The sequence below is a fragment of the Varroa destructor genome, unplaced genomic scaffold (genome assembly GCF_002443255.2).
Source record: "Varroa destructor unplaced genomic scaffold, Vdes_3.0 BEIS01000002.1, whole genome shotgun sequence".
Lineage (NCBI taxonomy): Eukaryota > Metazoa > Arthropoda > Arachnida > Mesostigmata > Varroidae > Varroa > Varroa destructor.
This window is the reverse complement of record NW_019211455.1, coordinates 3,734,213-3,746,820: the sequence shown is the minus strand read 5'-3', so window position 1 is coordinate 3,746,820 and position 12,608 is coordinate 3,734,213. Positions and strand designations below refer to the sequence as shown.

Sequence of the window (12,608 nt, the reverse complement as noted above, 5' to 3'; positions counted from 1 at the left end):
TATATATATATCATAAATTTCACACGTCGAAAAACGGAAGCGATAATATTAAACGATAGGTTTCGTTCAAGGCAGCCCAATGTACTACGTCTCAAATCGAAGAACAAAACGGCATAACGTTGGGTCGATATAATAGATTTTGAAGTCCTTTGTGAAGTGATTTTTGTATATTGCAAGATGAATCGATCTATTATAGTTACGTAAATTAAGAACAGTCAGGTAGATAACGTTCAACGTCACTATACGGACATTAGTTACAATAAGAGTGCAAATTTACTACGCTCCACTCAAAGTACGTCAACCGGTACATGCGAAACGAGAGACCACAATGACGCCAAGGGAAATTTACTTATGAAAATAGGAACAGTGAACAAAATGATTGTGAGACCTTTTACGTAACGAATCAATTTGCTTCTTCAATAATTCTATGGCGAATTTCTGCTAGGCAAAGACATTTGGCCTAAAGATGCTTAACATGGTATCAGATGAACTTGTAAAGCTTTTCCCTTCAGCAATAGTAGTCACTTAAGCGATGGATCAAAACTTACTATACGTTGTATTGCACCGCGATGAAGCATTTCAAATTCAAACTATTACGGCTCATCACGATAAGTAATATAATTTTTCGTTTTTTTTTTTAGCGAATCTCGTTAAGCGCTTTTAATTTAGGGGTGGCGTTAGTTGTTCTAGGAGTTTGTAAGGGTTTTCTTGAATGTGTTGTTTTGCCAAAGGTATTAGTGAAATACGTATAAGTAGGATTTAAAAATAATGTCATAAAGCTGGAAACAGTAGAGGGGCATTGTTGTTGTAGTTGTTATAATCTACTCAGCTAAATATAGACATCGAATGAAGCCGTGGGATTCTGTCGGGTCGTTTTCAAGCCATGTTATTACTTGGATATTACACACAATCTACTTTTAAATATCTTTCTTCTTTGAGAATATATTGTACTCGTTTTCACATTATGTACGTTTATAGTTTCTCCTTTTACGACGCTTCACTGTCAAACCGTTTCTAAATCTGTCAAAACTTCTGACCTTCAAACTTCGTTTCAGCTGACAACTCCTATATGACTTTTTCTGGATGACAATATACATGATACGCGGCGCGTTTCAACCCCGCGCCTCTGACTAGTTGGCTTGATGACTGGTCCTTGTGCTGGAGAAGGATCTGTAATCAGTTATGCTAAGGAACCTTAGTATAACTGATTACATATCAACTCTGAATCAGTGTTTCAAGTTCTACGTACGGCACTGCCTCAGACAGTCGGACGTCGAAGTGTTGTGTGTCCAGAGTTGCTCTTGAATCTGGCCCGCCTCAAGCGTTCATAAGTTTAGTAAGTAAACACGGCAATAATTCGAAATCCGCTCAGCTACTTAAAGGGCAAATCATCGCGAAGATATGCCTATACAAGGTCCGTATATGTGCTTTGCGTATATTTTAAGAATGATGGCTATTTAGCGTTATACCCGCGGCAACATGTCTCATCGCTTATAAACCGCACTCATTATGGGGTTACTGTAATGCTATCTCTAGATGATTTTTTATTTGCATGAACACGAAATGCAAATGTCACTTTTGCTTCACAGTGATTTTTATGTTCTATGCAAAAGGTTTTCATGGAAGAACACTGATCACACATGATTTTAGTACATATTTATCTCTGCATGTTATAGTACGCACGTCATAGCTCTAGGGGACCGTAATGAGAATATATATGGTAAGTTAGTTCTATTAGACATTGTCTTCATTAGATATTTTTATCTACTTTGCCTGCTTTCGAGCGTAGCATTTTAAACATCATAATAAGAAACAATGCTCAAGATATTTAGTTAAAAACTATTACATTTATGGCTCTCACACACTTAAAATGACATCGACAGTGTCTCTACGAGTTGCATTTATAATCGGAGCAATAAACTTAGTACACACTTTGACTTTAAGTATTTGTTTAAATGCGGCTCTCTCGGCATAAAGCAGCATGCTCTGTTACTTTGCATAGGCATGAATCATTAAACAATTAATTATGACAGGGCGCCTATATATTAAATGAATGGCCTGCTCATAAAGAAAGTAGGACAACACAGAGAATCACTTGTAGTAATGCATATACAACGTATAGAGAACGATCAGCAGCAAATTTCCAAACCAGTCAGATTGGAAACTGTCGTATCCACGAAGATGATCGATAGCAATTAATGGGCAAACCAATGTATTTCCTCCTACGCAAATTTGTGCCATATACATGAATCCCTTATGCTTAATAAATAAGCATTACTTTTATGATGATAATTTTGGTTTTGGTGAGAAAACACAGCAATGTTTACCTCCCAAAATAGCTAAGACTATTATAATCTAGCGCATAGTACTCTCCGTCCAGGCGTCTAGGGATCGGTAGGGCTAGTTAAACAGTTGATTAAAAGTCTAAGGATGCTTCAGTGATCATTATCGGAACCCTCTTTGTTATCTATACCTAAGTTGTATACGCATCTAGTTAATCCCGTGCGCCATTGCAGCGCACAATATTTCCACCATTTGTTTTTGATGACTTTTCCTTGAGTTTTCATTCAGAAGGAGTCCTATAGCCAACCGAATTATACGGACAATGACCAGCGTAGATACAAACGTTTACATGAAGTGGCGCTTTTTTGTTATTTGCTATTTGATAATAATTGCTGTTAATAACAATAACAGCGACCTGAACGACTATTGCAAGTGCTTATTCTAATTAGTGCGTGAAAACAATATGCTACCTTACAACTACTACGTGAATTGATATTGTACAACTCCTTTGCTGCTTCAGTATGCACTAATGCGCTTGTTGCTAAATCGTATTTAGTAAAAAATACGCATGCAAGTATGTCTAAAGTTAACTACGGCGATTACTTGAACTCATGGTGATATTTTGATCCATATCATCGTATCATCTACGTTGTTTGTAGGTCTCGTAATAAAGTACTTACTGTAATCCTGTTACACGACGTTGATAAGAAAAAATTTTGATAAACCGCAATCAATTTCGATTCTGAAGAATTTATACTATGAGCCATCGAGTCGGGTTCATAACCTTATCCATTTAAATAAGAAAGAGGAATTGATTCAGTGGCCTTCCTTGGTAATATCTGGCATAGCTTCCCCAATTCAGTGGAACACGTATTTCGGTTCTGTGTCGACAAAAGTACACGCTGTCTTATGCAAAAGCGACGTCCAAAGCGTTAACCAATAGAGGGATTAAGGTAACGTGCTTCCTCGCTAATATGCGCATACATGATTTTTATACAGGCGTGATTAAATGACACAGCAGCGTAAATCTGTAGGATTTTTAACTACATACTATCCTGTAATACCACATTGTTGTTTGAATTACATGGAATGACATGTGACACGATTACATAGTTAGCCATTAGAAAATAGAAAAAACAATGATGCCATTGACGAAATTCGACGTCACAATTTGATTATGGTGTGCAATGAACGAAATCTTTGCTCTAGTCAATATTTAAACCAATTTTTTCGCGCCAAAACAAAATTTAAACATAGATGTTCGCGCACCAGAGGTAGACGTCATCATTCCGAACCAAGATGGCGGCCTCCTTGCTGTCAGCAACGTTCGATTCAACGTTGATTGAACGTTGCTCATAGTAGGGAGCTACGAACGAGCAGTCGTGGTGGAGAGATTTGCCAAAACAAAAACAGGGGAAATCTAACATCGACCGATATGGCTTTTATTCTTTATTGGCGCTTTCTGTAGATAATCTCTGTTCATTGAGAAAGCGTCCTAGCCGAATGATAGCGCTTATTCTTGAAATTTCAATCCTTGTAAAACGGCCCGTTCCTTCAATCACGGGACCGCACTTGTGAAATCGTCGTATCTGCTATGCTGTGCAATATGTTGTTTGGTCGTGATGTTGGTGCTGTTTAGCTTAGGCCAATGATTCTTTTTCATTCTGCCTTGCACTTATCAGTTGTGCGTACGGTTGTGATAGCTCGAGTCATCTAACGAGACCAATAGGCGGTCAATAACCGAATTTGTAGGCAGCATACAGATAGCTGGGCAAGTTGGTGACTTAGAGGGGCAATTTTGGCAGATCTGTGAAAACGCCAGCTGGTCCTGTGACGGGTAGAATTCTGTCTGTGACAGAACTGTAGCATCGACACTTGTGCAACGAAGTGCAGCTCCCGCCTGTAACGCTCATTGCCGAGAGGCTCGCTTAACAAAGTAACCGTCAAACAGCGTGTGTTGTCCGCGTCGTCGTTCCCTGCGAGTGCCTTCAAGGCGGGAGTACTACTGTTTGTGTCACTGTGCGTGGTGCGTTCGAAGCGGGGAAATGAGTCGCCAGGTGTTAAAGTGATCAAATAAGGTGCCATTCGGCCCATGCGTTAGGTAACTGTGAACAGTGCGGCTAGGTACGCACGCCTGTACAGCCGAGTCCTACCTGACACGCGAAGGGATCGCCGGCAGCCTGGCGTGGTCGGATCCCGCACTAATCAGCTTAGCTGATACTCGAAAGAACAACAACGATGTCATCGAGGTCCCTTTTGCCCGAGTTTAACCCCTTGGTGACAGGATCGAGTAGCACTTCCCGCGATTGGCTTCAGGCCATTAGAACTAGGACCAACTTCCGGATTGGCAACTCGACAGTGCGATGCCAGACCAATTTCACGCTTACGATCATTGTGCTCGGCACGATTACTCTGCTCATATTCTACACGTTATTACCGAAGGGAATGTCACTCTTCGACGACCATACGCATTATCAGAGTCTCCTTGAAGAACCCGCGAACTACAATGCAACATATCCACTTACAAGGCCAATCGTGAGTACTAAACATGTTTAATTCGATTTTTTCTAATCAGTATCATTAAATTTAAGAACATAATTGACAAATAAAAGCTTCACAATAGCATTTCACAATGAGTTCTATAAAAACAACATTACCTATAATCAAGCCGTAGCTCAGACGGCCAAGCTTCTAGTCGAAAGCGGTTTGGAGTTGACACTGCCACGCATGCCACCAACGACACATACTTCTAAATAATTTGGTAAATAACGGAAACAGTCTTTCAAAAAATATTGTAAAATAGCGCTTCTCTTCATTCTGCTTAGTCGTTCCAGCATTTTCGTATTGGCTTTATCTGTAGCGATTATTATGAAAGTCAATGTGCTTTACCAAAAATACTATCTATAACGTTTCCACATATTTTTATTCGCACAAATCATAGCTCTTTTTAACAACAATAGCTTTGTGATCTAAATCTAGACTTAGGTTTAACACAAGACCAGATTATGAAAACTCAAGTAATATAAATGGCTTATGATATGCAGCGCCTATATGAACGGTACAGCAGTAACGGAAACATTGCATAGCTTACTGCTAGCACTGCATAGCGCGTGGCCAGTAAAACATAAACTTGAATTTTCGTTACAAACATTCTGCTTCTAGTCCGAATACATCTACATTTATATTCACTGTGCCATTGTATTGTTTCGAAGAACAGAATTTGAGTAGTGGGATCGTTGAATTAATGTCTATTTAATTAGACTCTGGGCGTAAAGTTACAGCAAGCAAGAAGAGAACTTCGTGAAGTTGGTAAATTGACACAGATCCGTGAACAACTGCGATCGAAATGACAGCTTGCTTGTTTAACAGCCAATGCTATTATTTGTTAGCTTGCCTACCTGCCTTTGCCTGTGCTAGTACGGGTGAATCTGTACAGTAGATTGTAAAATTAATTATTTAGCATATAGATTTGTTGAAACAAATTCGACTATTGAAAAATATGGGTAAAATAAATGTAAAATTCTCCAGAAATAATTTACGTGTTCGATCCATTTGAAAATAGTTCGAGCGACACGTAGAATAACTAGACTTGCGTTCAAAAAAAAAGTGGACCGAAGTTGCATACTTTAGGAATCGGCTAGAACTAGAGAAAGCTATATTGTGTTGGTTTTCGATGCATCCCATTTCAGTCACTCGATAGAGCCGATAACAAACTGAAGTACCGAATTGCCGTAGTAGCTGACATGGACAAGGAATCGAAACTAGTCGATAATGCGTGGATCTCTAAACTCAAAACAGGATGGTTAGTATACGATCGGAAATATAAACTCGTCGAAATTGAATGGGATTCATCGGAACTTACGCTCAAGGTAAAAATCGTCTGCTTATTCGTCTGCTTCATCAACTTAAACGATATCAATAGTATATTTAATTTGCTATTGCTATATAATCATGTGGTATCGAGCGAATACACTGCATTGTACAGGAAATATATATGTATATGTATATATATGAGAAAGAGAAAAATCGAAATTAATTGTAGCAAACTGGCAAAGAATTTTCGTATATTACTTGTTTACAGGGGAGTTTGTCACAGGGCGGTCGGGGTATGGAACTATCTGAACTGGTCATTTTTGATGGGAAATTACTATCGTTTGATGATCGGACGGGTGTTATTTACCGGATAGAAGACGAGAGGGTAAGTCAACAGGAATGCGTGACCATATCTGATTTTTGCCCGTATAACTTAAGCAACTGGTTGAACTTTGTAGAAGTTCGAGTTTGCCGACAATACAATTTGCCAATATCTGCATTAACTGTCGTATTTTTTCTTGTTTTATTTTTATCTTTAATTGTATAATAAGGTAATTCCATGGGTGCTACTAAACGACGGAGACGGCCATGCAACTAAAGGCTTCAAGTCTGAGTGGGCTACCGTTAAAGATGGCTTGTTATACGTTGGCGGGCTTGGTGAGTATCGGCTGTTAGTAGATTTTCTATTCTTTTTAAGCTTTTTTCAGTGTTTTTTTAACATTAACAGGTCATATAGATTTTTGAAGACGCTAAATTAACTTAAAGTCAAATCATAGCATTACGGTCTTCAGAAAGGTTACTAAATGCAGTAAAACTCATTGGAACGATTTCAACCGATGACCCGAAAAAGGTTTGTTTCGAAACGAAATCGCTATTAGCTTCAAAATTGTTTTGAGAGAGCGAGGTTAAATAAAGGGCCATACGACACATTTGTAGTTAAAGAATAACCATAAGACGTGAAAATTATATGAAGTAATTTGTTGATTTCTGACGATGCTAACAAAGTTTGCAATGTCGTTCCATGCTACATTCTATGCTGCTTGCAACTTTATTCTTGCACGTACTGTAAGGCTACATTTGGATATTTTCGATGTAAATGCAATACGTATAGAATAATACGATTAAGATGTTATGCATTATAAAAACAAGACTTTTTAGTATGGGGCGTAAGATGAAACTGTTTTGATGTTGTGCCACGTCCCTTTTGGACCGTAATGACATATAGCTTTTCAAGTCCAATAGTCATATTCTTTTTTGATTACAGGTAAGGAATGGACGAATTCGAACGGCGCAATTATATCATATGATCCGCAATGGATCAAGGTAGTAACACCTGGTGGTAGGGTCGTACATAGGGAATGGCGGGACAATTATCTTAGCCTTTGCGCGGCAGCGAATATTGAGCCTCCGGGATACATGATTCATGAAGGTGAGCTCTTATCTTACATTATTCGTTTTATCAAACCAACTTACTTATTCTATCTCTGTTTGATTTCGCGTATATATTACCGTTCGATTAGTATTGGTGTTTCGAAATGGTACTCGTACATTCAAAGTGTAGTCCGAGGTCAGTAGAATTGAGAGAATTTTATGCATCGAATAAATTATATCGAAAATTACCAAGCCAGTATAAGTCTGCTGTGTCTGTTCGGTACACGCTAGGCCCAACTACGTATCGCATTATTAACTCGGAGATTCCCTTCATATGGTTCTTTACCGAATTGGACTCTAGCGGTTAACTGGTCTCCCGTGCATCAGCAATGGTTCTTCTTACCGCGACGGGCTTCCCACGAGGCTTATGATGATCTGAAGGATGAAATACGCGGAACAAATTTGCTGCTTCGCGCGTCACAGGATTTCCAGCGAATCACCTTGCAAAAAGTCGGACCCAAAATCGAATCACATGGATTCTCGTCTTTCAAGTTTATACCCGGTAAGAAATCGTTTTAAGCATACTAGCTTTAATTTAGATAAAATTGTAGGCTGAGTACCAATTAACCAAGGTCACTTCATACATATCTAGTTTTTCATAACGTATTTATTTGAATTGGCAAGATCGTATGTTTCAAACGACATTAGTATGTAGGATTGCTCGCCACTTTGAGCAACGGTTTGCTTCATCCTTTCACCGCGGACCTACATAATGGGCATGAGTGAAGGAAAACAACATTAATGTGTGTCACTTGCAGAAACACAAGACACTGTGGCTGTCGCTATCAAATCTGAGGAGGTGAAAGGCAAGGCTGCTACGTACATCACCGTATTCAACGTTGCCGACGGACAAATTATTTTTCCCGAAACTAAAATTGGAAATGTTAAGTACGAGGGTATCGAGTTCATTTAGGCCGTTTAGGAATAGCTCAATTAGACGTGTATATTGGTGACCGAAATCCTCCTCTATACGAATCCACGCCACAAGAGATGTGGCTTTCATTTTGTCCTTGATACCTAGTTGTAGTACGACCTAGTCATTTCATGTACATGTCTTCTAACTTACATCTGGCCTCGTAAATCAAGAAAAAGAAATTGATTGGATATTCCGTAACGTTCGGCTTACGGTATCTGATCTTCGCATCTGAAAAACTTTTACGCATGTTTGTATAAATATATATGAATTCTACGGTAGCCTAATAGATTATGTCCCACGTATATATAACTAACAGTAGTATAAAATCCCTTGTTGCTGCCGTGTATTGTACAGATTTTCTGATATAAGCAAATAATTATACCAATGATAAGCGACATTTTAATGAATTTAATTTCTCAGAAAGGTTAGGTTACGTTAGATTAGGCTGACGTAAAACTGTACTAAAAATAAGTGGTGACTTGTGTATGATTTGTTTCGCGTCAAAAAAGGCGATTTTATAAAATACTTGTAGCTGATAATACATGCCACTAAACGCTCACAATCGTCTCTTTTCTTTGAGACCCTACATTTTGCTGGGACTCTTATTAGCCAGATGATTCCTTTCAGTTTCGCATTTGCTCGTTGATGTTTGCACAAAATCGAGACAATTAAAGCATGGGGCAAATTGCGAAGGTCGGACAAGTTGTAGTTAACACCTGACAGCCAAATCGTAAAATAACCTGATATTTTGTGTATTTTTGCAGTACCATGTGCTCCAAGCACTGGTCATTTTTTTTTGTCTGGTATTCTAGGATTATTGCTGGTTATTTTTTTTCACAATATTTTAATGTGCCTGTAGCTGGGCATCCTTATAATTATTACTCGTATCGTTCTTCTGACTGTTCTTCGCAGAAGTGCACTCGAGGCCTTTTGTATAGGAACAAGTCCACAAAAATGATCGCATAGAGATCGTAGTAAATATAAAGCAAAAACTTAATAGGGTCAAAATATGTGGGTTCATAAGTTTAGGTGTGACTGTTGTTACTGTCTTGGCAATCCATCTTTTAAAGTTATGATTTCGTGGACGACACGGCCTGTCGTAGACTTAAAAATTGCGATAAGTTAACAAGTTGTTAATCGATTTTTTATGTTAAGAGTTGGTGTTGTCCTCGCATAGCTACATACTGATGTGGCTCTAATCGTTAACTTAACTTCAAAGGTTACTTAACCTCACTTGACAGAATACACTGATAATGTGATAATGATGTTAATGTCAACTGAAAATGCCATGCGCTACAAATGCAAAATCCGTGTTAAGTGTTAAGTAATATTAAAATTATGTTACGTATGTGACAAAGGAACCTTGTGTATGGTTTAAAGTACAATATCTGCCCGCCACACTTTGAATTGTGAACAGCTGTGGAGCTCCCGCAGTAGTTAGAATCGTAGCTCGTGTTCAACGTATACAAAGATAGCTTTTTAAATTGTTACCTATCAAAAATGATGTTTGTACATTCTGTTAATAAAAGACGAAAACAAAGTATATATATATATATACATATATATATATATATATATATATATATATATATTAGGAGGAAATTTAAATAAAAGAAGATACTCCTGGTACATACTGGGATACACAACAAAACGAATACATCACCTGTTTCTTATAGAATACGTTAAAAATCTACCACCAACCTACGCCATCAGCTATAATAATTAAGACCATCTTACCTATTTACTGGTATTATAAATTTCAAAAACAACTTTCCGTAAATAAAACTTCACAACATACCTTGAGTTCAGTTCGTGATGCCTAAGACGTGCTTTTTTAAAAACGCATACAAAAACACGTTGTCTTATTAGAAGGGCGGAGGTTGATTACTTATGAGGGATGGCTGATCAACACGCTAAATAAAAGCGCTTTCTACCTCAATAACCGTGAGAATGCGCTCTATACATATGTAGTCAAAATATGATAAGCTGAGATCTACATTTTTTTTCTCAGTATTTCAGACAATTATAGGATTTCACTTGGGAATTAGTGTACCCAGTTTCTACATGAGTAACTTCTTTAGAACCGTGATTCGAGATATTAGACGGTTTTTTATTAATCTAATCTATCGACCTTCTTTGGCATCTAGCCAAATCAGATCAGTTAATCCAATTGCTTCGATATGATTCGCTGTATCTTTTTTTGTAATACAGGCTACCCCAAAAGATACATACACAATTTAGTGGGTCATAATCTTCTAATTGTTTATTTTTCAGATTGTCACTAGTTGGAAATAAGAAGTAGACTAAAATTAACTTTTCAACAAAAACTTCAAACAGATTCCCCTACGCGACTAACAAAGATAAGTTTGAAACTGATGGAACGGTTGAAAATGTTTATAGACAACTATGGAAAATCCAAAAAGGTCAGAGTTTCACCAGCCAAGAATGATCACTGAAGAGTTACAGCGGAACATTCCACAAATAAGGAAAACAAGCGAGTCATGAGCCTGGTATCGAAAAATTGGGTCCGTAACATTTAGAACATCGTAAATGGAAAAACTGATAGCATGTGTAGCAGTTGCAACATGGTACACATGCTATCAGTGAAATTGATCCAAACCAAAGAAAACAAATTTTGCGGATAGTACTCAGTAAAATATGTAGAGAATGCACAGTCTTCAAAAACTATTGTTTCAAACGGTGAATCTACATTCAAATTAAATAGCAATTACTCAATATGATTGCAGTCACTGAGAAACAGTAAATACACATGTTATATGAAAATATTATATAATTTACCTGGAGTTAGTGTGGTGGGGCATTTCAAACAAAAGATGAATTAGACCGCTCGTTTTTGATAGTGTATGGACTGATGCCAAATACTTGAATTTGCTATAATAGTCTGTTTTACCTCGCATTCTGGAAGATATTGGTTGGACAGCAAAATTTCGTTCAATAAAGCGGAGAACCTACTTATTATCTAAAAGCGTTTCTTGTTTGGAAGATTCCAAACAGATGGGCCGGACAAAGATGTCTTATGAGACACTCTGCCCGTCCCCCGGGCCTGATATTTGTCCTCGAGTTTTTCTTACGTAGCTTGAAAGAAACTGACGACACTGAAGCTTTAGGAGCTGCTATTGGCCAATCGTTTGTTGAAGTTTGTGAATCGATAGCCGATCGTTACCAATAGTATATTGATCAGAACGGTGACTATTTTAAACATGTATCTGCAATAGAAGTAAGAGTTATAGATTTTACGTGGTCTCTTTTGCAATAACTATTTTATATATATAGTGAAGTGTGTATACATTCTTTCAAACACTATATTTGAGCATTGATTTCAATAACAAATGTTGTGAATAGATGATAAACAATATTTGTTTTAAAACGCTGTGACTTGATCCTGGTTGCAATTCATTCGGATTATTATTTACGTATCATCTCGGACGGGGGTGCTATAAGCATTTGCCCGACAAAGTTGGTGACCAGCAAATATACGGCAGAACCTTATTTGTTTCACATACAGAATATTTGGCCAAGCCATAAAGGAGAATGACTCGTTTTAAAGGGAATCTTATGCGGGCTTATCCACAGGTTACCGTAGTAAACGCCTGAAAAGCAATAATATAATAAAATATCGAAACCAACTACTTATCATTTTTTTTTTATTAATTATTAAAACCAGACATTAATTTATTTCATAGTATGCTTCTAATGGTCGCGAAATCGATTTACGTTGGATTAAAGATGGTACGTTTTTGCTATTTGTTTAAATCTGTGTCCAGAGTAAACTATTTATGTTTATAACATCAACCCATTGAACCGCTACGTTTGAAAAAACTGAAGACTATCTACTCCTTATCCTTAATATATTCGGAATGATCTTACTGTATACTCTGCCTTTAGTCTAAGCCCCAACCAAAAATATGAGCTAAGTTTTGAATCCAGCTTTTTTTTAGTCTTTTTGATTCTTTAGTACAATCCGACCCGAAAATACGGAGTAAAATCTACTAAAGTATTATAGAAATGCACGAAATCAGCTTGATTCGTACATGCCTGAGACAAAGTAAAATCGCAAGGCAGGTTTACCGTACACTTCATGTTTTCGGTCTTATTCCAGGTATATGGTTGGAAAAATGGAATGCCAGTAGAATGTTACTCTGCT

At 37.6% G+C, this 12,608-nt stretch overlaps 1 protein-coding gene across 1 annotated transcript; it reads left to right on the top strand.

The window, feature by feature from the left end:
- Positions 1-3,608: 3,608 nt before the first annotated feature.
- LOC111245407 (soluble calcium-activated nucleotidase 1) lies at positions 3,609-11,429 on the top strand. Its single transcript, XM_022793743.2, has 7 exons — positions 3,609-4,818; positions 5,973-6,152; positions 6,365-6,481; positions 6,648-6,753; positions 7,361-7,525; positions 7,829-8,029; positions 8,286-11,429. Exons 1-7 carry the CDS (start codon positions 4,522-4,524, stop codon positions 8,438-8,440), a joined length of 1,221 nt encoding a protein of 406 aa, XP_022649478.1. The 5' UTR covers positions 3,609-4,521; the 3' UTR covers positions 8,441-11,429.
- The last annotated feature ends 1,179 nt before the right edge of the window (positions 11,430-12,608 follow it).

What these genes read in the sequence shown, in the direction of transcription:
- LOC111245407 (XM_022793743.2), top strand. Translation starts at nt 4,522, where the DNA reads ATGTCATCGAGGTCCCTTTTGCCCGAGTTTAACCCCTTGGTGACAGGA. An exon ending in GTTATACGTTGGCGGGCTTG is followed by an intron (nt 6,754 to 7,360) that starts GTGAGTATCGGC and finishes TTTTGATTACAG; the next exon opens with GTAAGGAATGGACGAATTCG. An exon ending in GTCTTTCAAGTTTATACCCG is followed by an intron (nt 8,030 to 8,285) that starts GTAAGAAATCGT and finishes TGTCACTTGCAG; the next exon opens with AAACACAAGACACTGTGGCT.